This window comes from Hippoglossus stenolepis, chromosome 3 (assembly GCF_022539355.2).
Source record: "Hippoglossus stenolepis isolate QCI-W04-F060 chromosome 3, HSTE1.2, whole genome shotgun sequence".
NCBI lineage: Eukaryota > Metazoa > Chordata > Actinopteri > Pleuronectiformes > Pleuronectidae > Hippoglossus > Hippoglossus stenolepis.
This window is the reverse complement of record NC_061485.1, coordinates 2,575,001-2,592,334: the sequence shown is the minus strand read 5'-3', so window position 1 is coordinate 2,592,334 and position 17,334 is coordinate 2,575,001. Positions and strand designations below refer to the sequence as shown.

Below are 17,334 nucleotides of genomic sequence, written 5' to 3'. Positions count from 1 at the left end.
CACACATTTGATCATACAACAAATGTGTAAATATAGAATATTATTACTCTGAGTTAAATTAACACATTTGTGAGCTTATTTGCGGGGTTAACATACATAAAGATACACAAACTAAATGCTTTTCAAAAACAAGGAAATAAAAAAACGCTCCACAGTCTTTTTATTAATGTTTATTATGTTTGTGTAAAGAACCAGAAAAGAAAGAGAAACTTAAAGCTCAGGGACCAAATCTGTAACAAAGATGAAAAGTTTACCCTCATCAGTCTCAAAAAGCAAATTTCCACAAAAGATTTTTGGTGTAAAACAACTTTGTGTTGGATACAAAACACAGACACACCCTATATCACTAGTACACCATGTATAATATATCCCGGAAATATCTACAAGACTAAAATATTTGTATATTCTTCTCACCACAGATTAATTGATCATGGACAATAATGCAGCAGTCAACTACAGCGTTTGATTCATTCAACATCAACCCTAAAAACTACAATCAACACACTGAGATATTGATAAATGATGTTAGAATGTTTGTGTTTTATGCTTCGATAATTCATTTAAAAATCATTCTAAGTAAAAGTTAGTAATCAAATGCACCACACACATTTAGAGATATGTGTGTGTGTGTGTGTGTTGCTCAGTGTGTGTGTGTGTTGCTCAGTGTGTGCGTGTGTTGCTCAGTGTGTGTGTGTGTTGCTCAGTGTGTGTGTGTGTTGCTCAGTGTGTGTGTGTGTGTGCAGTGTGTGTGTGTGTTGCTCAGTGTGTGCTGTATCTGCTGTTATCTCTGGTCTCAGTCGTCTTTATCAGCAGTTTTGGAGCAGGAGAGCTGCTGTTACTGTGGTAACCGTTATTACTTTTAGTACCTGGACAAAGAGAGAGAGATGCAGTGAGACCATATATAGTATAACTGAAATTAAGTACCAGTAAAATTATTGAAATCAATGAAAACAGTAGAAAACAGAGAGGAAACTAGATGCAAGTTGTGACGTGTGAATATGTCCATCGAGCTTCTCTAGCTTCCTCTGGGTTTGGGCTCCACCTCACTTTGTTACTTACTGTAGTTGGAGACGGCCTGAATGTTGAGGATGGACTGGTGTCCGAGTCTGCAGGACAGGAGGAGGAAGTTAGTTTGTTTATATCAAAGATACAAAGTCGTAATCACTTATTCTCCTCCGCTCCTCTCACCTGTCCTCCTCTCCTTCCAGCAGCTTCCTGTAGGTGGCGATCTCAATGTCCAGGGCCAGTTTCAGGTTCATCAGGTCCTGCAGGTGAAGATGAGAAATGATTTTTGTAGATCAAGGTGATGAGTCATTACTTGACCCTGAGCGGTGGCTCCCTCTGTCACTCACCTGGTACTCTCGGAGCTGTCTGGCCATGTCCTGCTTGGCTCTCTGCAGGGCGTCCTCCAGGTCTCTGGTTCGGGCCTTGGCTTCTTTCACAGCCAGCTCCCCACGCTCCTCCGCCTCAGCCAGCTGGTTCTCCAGACTGCCACGCTGAGGGTGGAGGGACGGAGCGGTGAGGGTCGCAATTATCCCGCAGATAAAATTCTGTTCGGCTGAATATCGTCTGTAATGGTACCTGAGCTTTGACGGCCTCTATCTCGCTCTGCAGCCGGCTGATCAGTCGGGTGACCTCGGCCACCTCCCCCTTCACAACGCGGAGCTCGTCTCCGAACTGACTGGCCTGAACCGACATTTGGTCGAACTACAGAAGAGATTCATTTTAAACTTTAAACCTGCAGCATTTTGTTTGGCCACTTGGAGGCAGAGGAAACAAGTTGATATGGACTTACAGAACAACCTGATCATTGAACTGATGAGGAAACTCCTGCCTCGCTGACTGATGAAATATTTATTTTATTTGGCCCGTTTAACCTTCCTCAGGTATGTGGACAAACACCTGTCACATATCCAGATGTGCAGATCCTTCACAGAGTTTAGACGGTATTTTTATTACTCCATCTGTCAAAGCTGCTGCTGAACCTAAAAGCACGGGGGTCCTATAACATGACACCAGTGTGAACTCCATCCTCTTAAATGTCTTCTTAGTTTCGGGTGGTGGAGAAGGTGAAATTCTGCTTCAGGGCCGTTTTGGATTTCGCTCTCAAATAACACTTGACCCTGCAGCGATGTGAGAGCCAGTGCATCAGGTCTACTGAGGCCTATCACAGCCTGTTCTGTGGATTCCTATAGTGGATTAAACTAATATAGGTTATTCTACTGTCAGTGTTCTATCCCCGTCTCCTCATCCTCACCTTGCTCTTGTACCAGGCCTCTGCCTCCTCTCGGCTGCGGGCTACGATGTCCTCATACTGGGATTTGACCTCAGCCACGATCTGCTCCATGTTCAGGCTGCGGCTGTTGTCCATCTGCACCACCACCGACGTGTCCTTGATGCTGGCCTGCAGCTCACGCAGCTCCTGGTCATCAGGGAATAAGGTCAAAGTGGTGAGGGACAAAAATGCACCGAATATAATGTAATGATATTTTTGAACACAGGATCAATTCCAGGTTTCTTCACCTCATCGTAGACGTTGCGCAGGAAGTTGATTTCGTCAGTCAGAGCTCCCACCTTGTCCTCCAGATCTGCCTTCACCAGGTAGGCCGAGTCTACGTCCTGGACGCACACAAGCAAAGATCATACACAGACATGATGATTAGTATTGTTGGTTCTCCAATCTCCAGTCGGTGTGTCCTGTCCCCCCCCCTCTGTTAGTGTGTGTGCTGATTCAGGGCGTCACCTCCTCACCTGATCACACCTGTTGACAATCATCATCCAATCAATGCCCTTAATTTATATAGCTCTGGTTATTATAACCTAATTCACAAGCTGCACAACCGAAGCACCTTGAATGTAAAACTGACTTCATTCCCATGTGATGACAAAGCGTTTATGTGTTTTAATAAATGTGGGAGAGAGACAGAGGACGAGAGAGACGAGACAACCAACAGGCACAAAGGAAAAAGGACAAAAGAGTGGTTCATCTTACTCACCACACCTGTGTGTGAGTGTGTGTGTGTGTGTGTGTGTGTGTGTGTTGTGTGTGTGTGTGTGTGTGTGTGTGTGTGTGTGTGTGTGTTGTGTGTGTGTGAGTGTGTGTGTGTGTGTGTGTGTGTGTGTGTGCGCGCTGACCTTCTTCAGGATAACAAAGTCGTTCTCCAGGTTGTTCCTCTTGTTAATCTCGTCCTCGTACCTGTGGCAGAGGCAGGACGGTGCGTTTAGTTACACAAATAAAATGTGTTATTACAAAGATCAATAATGGTGTCAGCGCTTCATTGTTTACTTGTGTTTGTAGTCCTCCACCAGGCCCTGCATGTTCCTCAGCTCCCCGTCCAGTTTGGTCTTGTCGTTGTTGACCAGGTCCATTTGGCGCCTCAGTCCCGCCATGTAGGCCTCGAACAGGGGCTCCACGTTGGAGCGGCCCACCCCCTGACCCTGCAGCAGCTCCAGCTTCGTCTCCAGCATCTTGTTCTGCTGCTCCAGGAAACGCACCTGAGGGATGTGACACAGAAGGAGACAGAAAGTGGAGTTAAAGGGGTTTTATTTTTCAGATTTTAATTTCATTGATTTTAAATTAATGTTTAACAAAGCCTGTCAAACAACTGCAGTACATGAGCCAGTGATGAAAATGTAGCTAATGGACGACAGTTGAAATTGGTTGAAAATAACATCACATCATGGAACTATATTTTTGACTAAAGGTTTAAAAGTGTACTTGAGCAAACTAAATAAAGTACACTGTCACTTTAATAACGGTGTGACCTGCTGCTACTCAAACCTTTATGATTGAGACGTTTGGTAAATCGTTATTACTCGTGTTTGCAATATTAACATGATCTTAAATAAATATATTCATAATTTAGTCCGTAAATAACTCACTTACCAGGATTCTTTAAAACAGAAACTGCTGGACTCAACATGACTCTAGATTTGACTCTAATGGAAAAGTTTGTGAAAAAGAAAATGATTCATGTTGTGGCAGGATGTCTTGCTAGTTTTTTTATTTCAATGATTCTGTTATTTAGTCCTGTGAAGAAATCGATTAGAGCGAAAGGACGTTGAATAGTTTGGGTAAATAATGTCCCTCCTCAGATAATCACAGGTTCATTCCAGCAGAAAATCCAGCTCAATGTCATCGTTGTCCTCCAGGTCGGTATCTGCACAGCTCAGGTTTCCTGCCCACAGGATCATCCACCTCCCATTATACGTCCTCCGCTCAACACAAAGCCTGTTTTCTGTTCGGAGCCGAATTATCTGCCTCTGATACACAACCACGCCGAGTCTCACCTGATTTATCAGGTTACGACTCGACTCAATGGAACGGAAACGGGACAGATGGCTCAAATGTCCAGTGGCCCAGTACCAGCAGCTAGTCCAGGGTTTAAATGGCTTTTTAAATCCCGGATGCATCCGCTGAATTCTTAGTTTCCTTCTTAAGGTTTGAAGCCTCAGATCAGATCTAAGTGTGTTTCTGTGATATCCAGTATCTATAAATAATATTATATTTCCCATTAATCCTGAGATCGAGTCTGAATCAGATTAAACTGAGTTATCATCCTGCAACTTAAACTAGTTTGTCTCTCTGTGGCACGAGATTGATCATTTAGATCAATAAACAAATAACTGACCTAGATTCTTTTTAAACACCAGGTTGAAGTTTTTCGTGTCTTTCCTGCAACTAAAACCTTTGTGGACAAGGAATCTTTTGTGTGTGACCTGTTCTCTGGGAAGTCACATCAAGCATCTCATCGACGGCGATGAATGAACAACGGTTCAAATGTTTTCTCGGAGCTTTCACAATATTTTGTCTTGTGAAATGGAAACTGATCAGCAGCCAGGGCCCGATCTTTCTTCATTCTTCTTCTTAATGTGTTTTTAATGTTGTTGCTTTTACTAACAACTCTGCAGAATCTTTGAAAAACACTTCTGAAATATATGATAACACCCTGTAGAATGATAATGACTGACAGTAAAAGAAAAAGCATGCAGTACGTATTAGGGCCATATTGGAGAAAGAAATACTGAAATTTTGTGAAAGGGATCGAAATATTATGAGAATAAAACGTCATTACATTTTGAGAAAAAGAAGGAAATAACCAGCCAGGAGAATTAATTTCTTCTGGATAAAAAAACCTTGAACCAATCTGAAAAACCAACGATAATCTCACAGTCGACAAAACATTTCCTCCTCCACTAAAGAGACAGTTTCCTGTAAGTCTGTGTGGTTCTTTCTTCACAATAGACTCAGGTTCTTACAAAATCTTTTCAGGGTCCTGAAACTGAGAATGAAAATGTTATATTAAGTCATTTAGGAGACTTATACTGAAGAAGAAAGATGCTCCACATTCCTCATTTTAACACTTTGTTCAATACCATGTTATGATTTTATTCTATTATATCTCAAATGTAAGTGGCTCTAATACTCTGTCGTATAAGAAGCATGTATATGAGGTCAAAATGTGTGATTTGTATCATGAATGCTTCTTCTAACACATTTTAATTGAATCATCAGTTTATCATAATACCATCACTTCCATTGAAGACGTCTGGTCGAGCTCTGACATGACGTCATCTCCTGCCTTCTGCTCACAAAAGATGAACGTTCAGCTTTGATCCAGATCTATGTAATGATATAATATTGACCTCTGTGTGATGCATTTAAGTCTGTTAGAAAAGGTTCATCATGTACATTTGGTCCAGCGCTGCGCTGTGCTGATGTGAGAAGCCAACAAAGCCTCCATTGTGAGGGTGTGTTACCGACTCCGTGAGAAAGCAGAGATGTTTCTCTAAGTACGGTATCAATGTCGAGCTTCATCCCCGAGATGCTCGCTGCGTCTGTGGGAAACGAGAACAACCTGTGTTCTTCAGGAGCCTCAGCACAGAAGCCATGTTTACCTCCGTGTTCACGCTTTCCCAACACCCAGTAATTTACTGTCACTGCTAAAGTATTTGGACACTTTGAAAATAGCCCATTCAGGCTCATGTAAATATGAGGAAAGGTTTTGTTCTTAACCTTGAATATCAACGGCTAATGTTTAGTTTGTTTGTGAACAGGACTACGTAAAAAACGACCAATTGGATTTCCACAAAGTTTGTTGGACGGATGGAACATGGGCCAAGAAAGAACTGGTTAGATTTCGGCCGTGGATGCGGATCCCTTCTTTTCTCTTTCTTTAACATTGCCAGACGTTTTTCAACATTTTGGTTTATTTGTTTTATTTTCTTCTTTGTGGAAGGATTGGACATGAGCCAAGAGAGAGACTTTCTGTGGAACTTCACAAAAGGGGACTGATTCTGGAATTTCTCTGAGAATTTGGATAAATCTTGATGAAACAAATTAGACATTTTTATGGAACTGATGGTGCAGATCCAAATAAAAGTCCAGATCTAGCAGATTTAAATGTGGTTGCATAAGTGTGTCGGCCTTACTAGCCACAGTAACAGATAGAGCTACAACCCTGTCACTACCACCGATGTGTAGCTGAGTCAGGAGAGAATCAACAGCTTGTATCTTTGTATCTTCAGTAGTTTCATTTGATCCAAATGAACATGATGGATTCGGTGCAGGATGGGACTGTTGGCCCTTCGTGGAGGTTTCCACTCTTTCACTTTTTATTTTGTTGTAACTTATCCTGAAATAAAACAGAGGTCATGTGGGGACGGTTCAGAGTCGTCTGCTGCAAAACTCAAATCAGGAGCTTCACAAACTGCTGCACTGTTCATATGAATGTGGACTCGTGTGATTTCACTTCTTTTAATTAAGCTGCTGCTCAGTGACAGAAACTGTGAGTTAAAATGAACTGTGTGTGTTTCATCGTGTAGAGTGACAGCAGTGTTTGTTCCTCCGTACGAGACAGGGATCCACAGTAACAGACGGATCGACATGACCACAACCTGTCAGGTTGGTTTTCTCCCACAGAAAGTGAAGGGAACACTTGGTCAACAATTTAACAGCTGTTTCTAAATTTAGAGGCCGTGTGAATAAACACCTGTTCTGTTGTGACGCAGTAAAGATGTCATGTGTGTTAATTTAATCGTATATGAAAGTGTCGGTCAGAAACAACACAAAACCATTAAGAACAGTTTAACTTGCTTGTTTGTCAAGTGTTAAATGTTAATGCAGCGAGACCAGTGGTTCTCAAATGTGAAAACAAGTTTCCAGATTCATCCGTTAGATTAATTTGGTGCAGATATAACACTTAATAATACTACGTTTATTTCTCTTTATCAGATAATGAAGTTAAGATACAAATAAATCGTTTAGTTTTTCCGACCACTTCATGTATTTTTTGTATAGTTTGACGATAATAAGAACGAGATGATGTGTGTCGGATTGTTCAGCCCTGGTGGAAGGTTACGCTCTCCTGAGTTACATTCTAGTTAATAATTAATGAGCAGAACAGATACTTTAATTTAGCAGCAGATCATATTCAAGCTAAAAAGTGACAGTGAAGGTTAATAAAAAATACAATAGAGAAACTGCGTTTGAGAAGAGACTTAAATTAAGAGAAGTAACTCAGTTAATGTCAATTAAATACGTTTGGAGACTTTATCATTCAAGTGTCAAGTGAAAGTGTCGTAAAACCCCGACTGCATTAAAAGTTGAGCTTTTCTTTCTAATTAACTCAACTTTTAGTTTGCAATAAAAACAATATGTGATTATTTGTGGAAACAGAAACTTCTACATTTAACTTAATATATTCTTCAAAATATTTTTAATGTTCATAAAAATCTTCACATTACAGAGGCTTGTTTATCGTTTCATGCCTGAATGCTGAGTTTAGCTTCTGATCAATATTCCACTGTTGATTAATCGACTAACTTCTTCCTCGCTCCTCCTTTACCTTGTCGATGAAGCTTGCGAAGCGGTTGTTGAGGCTCTTGATCTGCTCCTTCTCGTGGGCTCGGCTCATCGACAGGTTGGGGTCGATCTCCAGGTTGAGGGGGGCCAACAGGCTCTTGTTGACCGACAGGGACGCCAGGGGGGCCCCGAGGCCGTGGTGATGCCCGTTGGCACCCGCGTACAGAGAGCTGCTGCTCAGGGAGACCCCGGTGAAGGCCCCCTGACCTGGACCGTAGCCGCTCAGCCTCCTGGACGTGCTGCTGCTCCGCACTGAGCTGCTGGAGCTGATTCTCTTTGTACGACTCAGACTCATGTTGGCGAGGGATGGATGCAAAGTGATAAAAAGATGAAGAGTAGAGTGAAGACCTGCAGGAAACAGGCTGAGCTGAGCAGAAATGACTGAGTCAGAGAAGCAGAGAGAAACAGGTGAGTGTAAGATGTCTGACCACAGTGACGGTCTCAGGTGTCTCGTGGCCTTTTAAACGTCCCCAGGGTGGATTCAGAGGAGGAAAGAAACTGGAGCACAGGCGAGCTGCGGTGTCACATATCCAGGTGAGTGTGTGTGTGTGTGTGTGTGTGTGTGTGTGTGTGTGTAAACTTTTAAACAAAGTGCACCATGAAACTCCAAACCCATACATTTACTTCTGAAACAATCTGAACCTTGCAACAATATTAAAATCTAAAAGTATTTTCTACTTGTCAGTTGCACTTCCTCCACAACCTGAGACCATGTCTGTATTTCACCCTGTTCTAAATTTGAAGACCTTCTCAGTGGGTCGGTGCTACTGTGTGGATTTACTAAAACAAAAGAGTAAAGACAGATAACACATCGCCACTTCCTCACACTGTCTAGAACTGATGCCAAATATCAATCAATCAATCAATCAATCAATCAAATCAAACTTTATTTGTATAGCCCATATTCACAAATCACAGTTTGTCTCATAGGGCTTTAACAAGGTGTGACATCCTCTGTTCTTAACCCTCAACAAGAGTCAGAACAAACTACTAAAAACCCTTTTAACAGATAAAGAAGGTAGAAACCTCAGAGACACATGTGAGGATCCCTCTCCCAGGACGGACACAAGTGACATAGATGCCACGTGAGAACATCATCAAGATAAAGATTTTTAGCATCATGGAAGGTCAATGAATTAGGTTGCTGGTTTGAATCCGGTTCAGATGGGGTCTTCCTGTGTGGAGTCTGCATGTTCTCCCCGTGTTTTCTCCAGGTGCTCCGGCTTCATCTCACAAACACATGCAGATTAGGGGTTGTGTAGATTGGAGACTACACACAAGCTGCTGCTGCTTCAGCCTCTGGATCCTCAGGACACAGCTCAGCCTCCGTCCACACACACTGTCCTCTTCACACTCAGCTCCACTGAGACCACCTCCATCTGTTGAGAGAAGAAGACATCAGTGTTACCAGAGACTCACTTCATCAGCTGTGAGTCAGTGATGCAGCACATCCAGTAGAAAGAGCAGCAGGGACTTCAGTCCTGTTCAGAGGTGGAGCAGCTTCCTCTCTGCTTCATGTTCACGTGTTGGAATGAACACGCTAAGAGCTAAGTGTGTTTCCTCTGCATGTCAAAGTGCAGAGTGGACACCTGAGAGGTGGATTTACTGCTGTTACAGGTGAAGACATGTTTCACTGTGTGTTGATGAACATCTGCTTCTGACAAACTGGGACCAGATGAGACAGATGGACCTCAGCAGAGGTTCTGCTCTGTATAAAGAGCTCCTGGTTACCATGGTGATGAGGAGAGGCTTCAGTCCCACTGATCTCAGAGCTGTGACAAAGATCCACCTGATCAGTTCTTCACTGATGAAGTGAGAGAACAAACTGTCTCAGATCAGATGAAGACGACACCGTCTCTGTTCCTTGTGTGAGGCTGTCAGCTGTGGTCCAGCTTCATTTCCTGTTCACATGAAAACAACAACAACTGTCGTCTTCACGTCGACTCAATCACATGATCCCAAGCAGCTTGTGGCTCGTCTGATTGGCCGACTGTTGTCTCTGTGTCTCTGTCCAATCCTGACGTCTGTCCTCATTGTCCTCTCACAGCTTCACTGAGGAAACACTGAGGCCTGAACTACGAAGACACTTCAACATGTCCAGGAGATCTTTCTGAGATCCAGCTCAACTGAACCTGACAGACACAGTCAGGCTAAGTGGTCACATGACGCTGGTTATCAACTCGTTAAGTTAACTCAGGTTTTCCTCATCGAGATCTGAGCGTGCACATAAAAGGGGCGGGGTTTACTGTGTAAGACCAATCACAGACATGGACAGTTTGACTGACAGCAGAGCCTCATATTTCACAACCAGGATCAAACTGTTCTATAATAAAAATCAGAGGAGAACAAACACATGATCCAGAATAAAAGAAACTCAGTCACAGCTGCTAAATGCAGGAAGAACAGCTGGTGAAACATCTGGGATCGTGTCAATGTGTAAGTTACAGCGCCCTGGTGGCATTTGGTAAAATATATATTACGTGACCCGACATAATAACGTGTGAACGAGATAAATAACTCGAGGCCACGAGATCTGAATCTGTTGTTTACTAACAAGACGAGTGGAGGACACACACTGTCTCACTGTCTCTGAGGACACACACTGTCTCTGAGGACACACACTCACATGTCCCAGTCACAGGTTGTCATTACTTCTGTCAAGGAGGTTTTGTTTTCACCCAGTATGTTTGTGTGTTGGTTGGTTCGTTAGTGGGATTATAAAAAACGACAGATTACCAGTAAACTTGGTGGAAGGTTGTGGTCTGTGAACCAGATCGGGGGGGGTTCCTCTTTCACAGACATGTTCAGAGGACTGATGTTTACTAGTGTGTGGAATTTGGTGCAGATCCAAATCAAAATGAGTCTCTAGTGAATCTCAAAGTGGTTTCATAAGGAGCGTGTTGGTTCTTGGTGGAGGTCTGAGCTCTTTGAGTGATTCTGAGAGATTAGTCACCAACTTCAATGAAGCTGTGTCCTAATGCAGGGGCCACACTAGAGGAAACTAAATCCTCTTCAGAGCAGGTCACAGTAGAAACAGTCTCTTACTCTGTGTGTGAGGGTCCAGGTTCATTACTGAAGTTTGGAGGAAGATCCTTGGACCGGTCACTCTTCAGAGACACACAGCTGGACCCTGGAGACTCTGCTCTCAGTCTGTGGTCCTGACCTCTGCAAACACAAACATGTTTTTATTCAGAACACATCATTCACTGGTTCATTCTCTGAGGATTCAGTTTGGAGCTTCACATGTTCGTAGCAGGTCTCTTACTTTGTGTGTGAGGGTTCAGGTTCATTACTGAAGTTTGGAGGTTCTCCCATGGACCGGTCACTCTTCAGAGACACACAGCTGAACACTGGAGACTCTGCTCTGTCCTCCTCTTCCTCCTCATAACCACTCATCTTCAGTCTGAGAGGAAAAACACTGTGAGCTCACAGGAATCAGGACAAACCAGTCTGTTCAAGAAACGCACCCAAAAATACCAAGCAAGGACACACACACACACACACACACACACACACACACACACACACACACACACACACACACACACACACACACTCAGGTGACTGTAACACGTTCTGTTATTAAACACTTGATGAACAGATGTGATGAAGATAAAAAGTGAAACTGTGAGTTAACTCTGTGAATTAGTCCTTTGAAGGCTCTTTGTTCCAGACCTGCTGTTCACATCTGTCTCTGGGGATCCGATCACATGAAACTCCGTCTGTCACCAGGTGTGAACTGACCAACTTAGAGTGGTGTGATCAGCAGACGGATGTTAACAGCAGGTGTGAGAGTGTGACAGTAAAACTTTCAGAAAGTTGTGTTCACACTCACCTGCTCACTTTTCTTCCTTCTGCTCATCCAGGTGAAAATGGAGTCTGACACGTCCCTGTTCTCATGCTCCTCCTCTCTCTCTTTACAGTAGATAAGAGAGTTGCTCACAGACCATTTAAAGCTCCAGTGTGTAAGATTCAGGTGAATTGATCTATTGTTAGAAATTAAATATAAAATAATCAGTGATGTTTTCACTTGTCTAAATTGTATGAAGAGCTGCTTTACTCTAGAATGGGAAGATCAGTTTCAGGCTATAACGTGAAACTCAGCACGTTGACCTGTGGAGTGGAGCTTCCTGAAACAGCCGCTCACAGGAGGAAACAGTGCATTTGACGGGGACTATTTCCAGCGGCGGATGGAGCTCTATGGCACAAACACATGAGAAGTGTCAGGCTGTGGATGGACACACAATATTTTTATATCATCGAGAAGAAAAATAGAAAATATCACCAGACTTGTTCTTTTAAACGTCTTCTCCTGATAATCAGACTCAGAGAGTTCCATAAGATATTTAACATTTGGTCATCACATTATCACATTTCACCCGAATGTCCACAGTTGAACATCAATTCAAACTCTTTCTTTTATCTTATTTCTTAAGTGCACTTGTGAATATTCTGATTCCACAATAACGTCAAAGTCACAAACTATTTCAGCATTTCAAGACTCCATGAGCTCACACACACACACACACGTTTAGAGTTAATGCTTTCCCAGCACTGGAATAATGTCCAAACGTCCGTTAGGTCCATCAGTCTGGTCAAAGTCAGAACCAGAAAGCAACAGGGGCATGTGCTGTGTGAATGGGGAATATATGGAGGGTTACTTCCTACCGCCTTGGCAGGAAAAGGTGGATATTGTGAAGTGTGTTGCTGGAGGTTCAGCGTGGTTTCATCCATTCAGAAGCTTCCCATCCAAAGATCAGGGCTCCATTAAAACCTGGCCTGTATAAGCACAAACAGAAACTCTCTTCACAACCACTGGTTTGTTGTGTGATTGTCTAACACAAAAATACTCTGCAACATTACATTATAAATATAATACTAATATTTCACATGACATGGTTCCTGTAATGTGACGAAATGAGACTAATCCATGTAAACAATAAAGATGTGAAAGAGCCGTTCAGAGCAGTGAAACACGTGTTTGTTTGACTGGTTCAGCCCCACACTGTATTTAGCAGCTCGCTGCTGAACACAAACACAATGAAGCCGTTAGTGTGGTTATTAATAATGATATGAAGAATTAGAGCAGCTGCGTTAATGAGCTGACAAAGCAACAACACTCTGGACCAATGGAGTCAACACATCAATGCTAACGCTAACAGGAAGAGCTAAGTGACCGACTCAGAGGAAATGACTCTGAACAGGAAGGAATCTGTGAGTCAGTGTGAAACACGTTCAGTTCGCTTCATGTGTGAAACTGGTTCAAATGAAAGTCTCTGTTAAAACGCTGTTTGCTGTAGTGACGTGTAGCAGCTCCTCCCCCTGAGTTCCTCCAATCAGCTGAGTGATGAGCTTCACGTGCTGCAGGTGTGTGGGACCACTGCTCCGGGATCTTCTTCTGCTGTCATGGAGGGTGGCACCTGAGGTTCAAGGTGCATTAGCGCCCCCTACTGTGCTGGAGTGTTTGGTCTGCGGAAATACATGAAGACAAATAAAAAACCCTTCAACTTAAATCCTCCTCATTGATCCAGTTTCTTTTAAAAACTCAAACTTTATATTTCGCTTCCTCAATACTGAACAGATTCTTTAGGTTTAACGTTTCTCAGCTGCTTCTGTAGCTTTTTCTTTCTCTTTATATTCCTGATGCTCCACACTTTCTTCCCCTGAGCCACATTCACACTGATGGATGATATTAAATGATTGTTGTGTTTAATCCTGTGAGTCCTCATCTTCACCTTGATATGACTGTTTGCTCTCTGCTGTTTTAATCATTGTTTTCATTCATCCCACTTTTTGTTTTGTTTCATATCGATGATCCTTTTCCTCCCTCATGGTTTTTCCAGTCAGTCATGATGTTGCTTCTAATTCCTGCTTTAGCTTGGGCCTCACTGAAAGCTTCCTCTATGACTCTCTCCTGTTTTAAACAGTGTTTTGTCCATTTCATTGCCCTCGATGCTCAGTGAGCTGGGATCCACATGAACCGGACTTCTGTTTGTGTGTGATGTCGTCTGAATAGTGTCTGGTGTGTTTCATACAGTGTATCTGCTCTGCTGTGGGATGACTGTACTGATACCAATGCTGATTAATCAGGTTTTGCTCTGTCCACTGTGATGCCATTGCTATTGCCAACATCTCAACTGTATATACTGTGATGTGCTGTTCTTTCCTTTTTATTTATATTTAATTCTTGGACAACAAACCCAGTCTTTCCATTCTTTGGCTCCTTTGATCCATCTCTATATTGGGAACAGAATATTATGTGTAGTCCTTAACCTTCCCTCCTGCTACGGGAACTCAGAGTATCACCAGATTTCAACACACAGGAATACATGCATCTGAATACACTGGCATTTCATTTCTTAAATTACAACCTGGTTTACAATTGGTTTAAAGTTAATTAGTAATTATGGTGCACACACCACAAGGCAATGCATTGCAGTGCAGAGCACAAGGACGTTTGTATAAAATCCTTCTGTTTTCTATGAAATATCATAAAAAGTTTCCTCAGAGACTTAAAGATGCTCTGCTCTTCATCGACTCTTCTTCATACTGTAAATGTGACATTCACTTTTCTTCTGGTTGTTTCCATTATGTCAAACTGGTGATTTTGTTCTTTTACCTGCACCAAGGACGAGATGTTTCCACCTGTTTGTTTGCAAGAGGAAAGAAAAGCAGAGTCATGATTCCAGTGAAGTCGGTGGAAGGATGTTTATTGAGCATTAAAGCAGAGACAAGTAGAAACAGGACTTTTCTCTCTGAGATGTTTTTCTTCTCGTTACATCTGGTTTGTCACAGAGGAAATGATCCATGTGTTTGACTCATAGACTGAATATAAAGGCTTTGACTGGGATGTGCTGCTGTTATACTACAGCGCCACCTGTGGGTCAAAAGTAGAAAAGCCACCACCGCTCTGCACCTGATGCAGAAATGAAAACGTCCCATTTTTAAGTCCAGAGTTTTGATCTTTTGTGTCAAAGACAAAACTCTGATTTTAAACTCAAAGTGATTTCAATGTGTTTAACTTTGTGTGGAACTAAATCAATTTGTGACGTGAATCCAGGAACTTTAAGATCATAAACAAACATATACACAGAATGTGGTTCTACACACATGGAGACATACTGAGGGACAAAGGTGGACAATAATAAAGACAAACTTAAACACACTGTATGTGACTCTTTACAGAGGGTTTATATATTCTGCTTGTGTTGTGTCATTTCAATAAACACATTCTTCATGTGAATAAACACAATCGAGGAGAAAGGTTGCTGGTTTGAATCCGGTTCAGATGGGGTCTTCCTGTGTGGAGTCTGCATGTTCTCCCCGTGTTTTCTCCAGGTGCTCCGGCTTCATCTCACAAACACATGCAGATTAGGGGTTGTGTAGATTGGAGACTACACACAAGCTGCTGCTGCTTCAGCCTCTGGATCCTCAGGACACAGCTCAGCCTCCGTCCACACACACTGTCCTCTTCACACTTCACAAAGATCACCACCATCTGTTGAGAGAAGAAGACATCAGTGTTCCAGAGACTCACTTCATCAGCTGTGAGTCAGTGATGCAGCACATCCAGTAGAAAGAGCAGCAGGGACTTCAGTCCTGTTCAGAGGTGGAGCAGCTTCCTCTCTGCTTCATGTTCACGTGTTGGAATGAACACGCTAAGAGCTAATGTGTTTCCTCTGCATGTCAAAGTGCAGAGTGGACACCTGAGAGGTGGATTTACTGCTGTTACAGGTGAAGACATGTTTCACTGTGTGTTGATGAACATCTGTTTGACAAACTGGGACCAGATGAGACAGATGGACCTCAGCAGAGGTTCTGCTCTGTATAAAGAGCTCCTGGTTACCATGGTGATGAGGAGAGGCTTCACTCCCACTGATCTCAGAGCTGTGACAAAGATCCACCTGATCAGTTCTTCACTGATGAAGTGAGAGAACAAACTGTCTCAGATCAGATGAAGACGACAGCGCTGTTCCTCGTGTGGAGGCTGTCAGCTGTGGTCCAGCTTCATTTCCTGTTCACATGAAAACAACAACAACTGTCGTCTTCACGTCAACTCAATCAAATGATCCCAAGCGCGCTTGTGCTCGTCTGATTGGCCGACTGTTGTCTCTCTATGTCTCTGTCCAATCCTGACGCCTGTCCTCATTCTCCTCTCACAGCTTCACTGAGGAAACACTGAGGCCTGAACTACGAAGACACTTCAACATGTCCAGGAGATCTTTCTGAGATCCAGCTCAACTTCTGTTGTTTACTAACAAGACGAGTGGAAGAGAAGAAGATTCTTGATGAGAAACATTTGAATCCCAGGACGTGGCCTCGATAATGAGGTTTAGTTTGACACACACTGTCAAGACACACACTGTCTCGCTGACTCTGAGGACACACACGGACTCTCAGGACACACACTGTGGTGGAAACCTCTGACATCACTCCTCAATAGAAACACATGGACCTATCTTCAGGAAGCTGACTGAGTGCATCTGGTGTTTTGGTGACAGGATGAGTCTGGAGAGATTGAGATGTTCTGGGTGAGTTAGAGATCAACTGAACCAACCAGACGTTGATTTAAACTTCCCTTATCCGTCCCTTTAAGGAGAGTGTGCACCACACAACAGTGGACAGTCACGGTGGTCAGTGGGCGGAGCTTCAATACGGGTTGATCTCCAACTTAACCTGGAGCAGGTTAGCCGTTCATCAGAAGTTACCATGGTGATTTACCTCGTTAAGAAGTGGACGAGGTTCGTAGGACTGAAAAAACTAAACCTGATGTTAACCTGATAACCACAAATCCTGCTTGGTAGCACAGACCCTGGATCTGTGATACTGACTGTGTTTATTAAAATACTGATGAAAGCAGCGTGGACTGACTCCAACCATCTACTGACCTCACAGTCTCCAGTCGACAGCCTGAACTCTGCTCCACATCAAGGAGCTCCTTCACTCCTGAGTCCTGCAGCTTATTGTTACTCAGATTCAGTTCTCTCAGATGAGAGGGGTTTGACCTCAGAGCTGAAGCCAGAGAAGAACAGCTGATCTCTGACAGACTGCAGTAATCCAACCTGGATAAAGAATAAAACTGAACTGTAAATTAAACTCAGTTCATGTGTGAAAATAACAGACACATATTCATGTCAGCACAGACTCATAACATGGAAGATAAATATGAAATCAGACATGTTGGACTAAAAACGAGTCCTGATTCAGTACAAATAGATTATTTGGACCCGGTCTCTGTCCTGCAGATCAGTTTAGGAAATCCAGAACTAAACTCAGTGTTTTAACAAGTAGCTGAATATTTAAAATGTCACAGATTAATTAATGAATGGATTCAAGTTATGTATGAAGAGGAATTATGTTAAATTAGAATTAAATGAGATCAATTGTGTATAAATGCTGTTTTATAGATATGAGATCTACAAAAGTCAGTCAGTGAACTGACCTCAGAGTCTCCAGTCGACAGGTTGGAC

At 42.8% G+C, this 17,334-nt stretch overlaps 1 protein-coding gene and 1 long non-coding RNA gene across 2 annotated transcripts; both read right to left on the bottom strand.

Annotated features, from left to right (window-relative positions):
* Positions 1-230: 230 nt before the first annotated feature.
* On the bottom strand, positions 231-8,278 carry si:dkey-222f2.1 (intermediate filament protein ON3). The gene is made up of 10 exons (XM_035152401.2): positions 7,848-8,278; positions 3,287-3,495; positions 3,136-3,196; positions 2,524-2,619; positions 2,258-2,422; positions 1,582-1,707; positions 1,353-1,496; positions 1,189-1,265; positions 1,060-1,106; positions 231-866 (listed from the first exon to the last, which is right to left on the bottom strand). Exons 1-10 carry the CDS (start codon positions 8,157-8,159, stop codon positions 760-762), a joined length of 1,344 nt encoding a protein of 447 aa, XP_035008292.2. The 5' UTR covers positions 8,160-8,278; the 3' UTR covers positions 231-759.
* A 2,694-nt stretch (positions 8,279-10,972) lies between these two features.
* Positions 10,973-12,020, bottom strand: LOC124851564. The gene is made up of 3 exons (XR_007032597.1): positions 11,700-12,020; positions 11,130-11,267; positions 10,973-11,029 (listed from the first exon to the last, which is right to left on the bottom strand). It is a non-coding gene; the product is annotated as an uncharacterized LOC124851564 (long non-coding RNA).
* Positions 12,021-17,334: the final 5,314 nt, after the last annotated feature.

What these genes read in the sequence shown, in the direction of transcription:
- si:dkey-222f2.1 (XM_035152401.2), bottom strand. Translation starts at nt 8,159, where the DNA reads ATGAGTCTGAGTCGTACAAAGAGAATCAGCTCCAGCAGCTCAGTGCGG. An exon ending in TGCGCAACGTCTACGATGAG is followed by an intron (nt 2,423 to 2,523) that starts GTGAAGAAACCT and finishes CCTGATGACCAG; the next exon opens with GAGCTGCGTGAGCTGCAGGC. An exon ending in CTGGAAGGAGAGGAGGACAG is followed by an intron (nt 1,107 to 1,188) that starts GTGAGAGGAGCG and finishes CCTGTCCTGCAG; the next exon opens with ACTCGGACACCAGTCCATCC.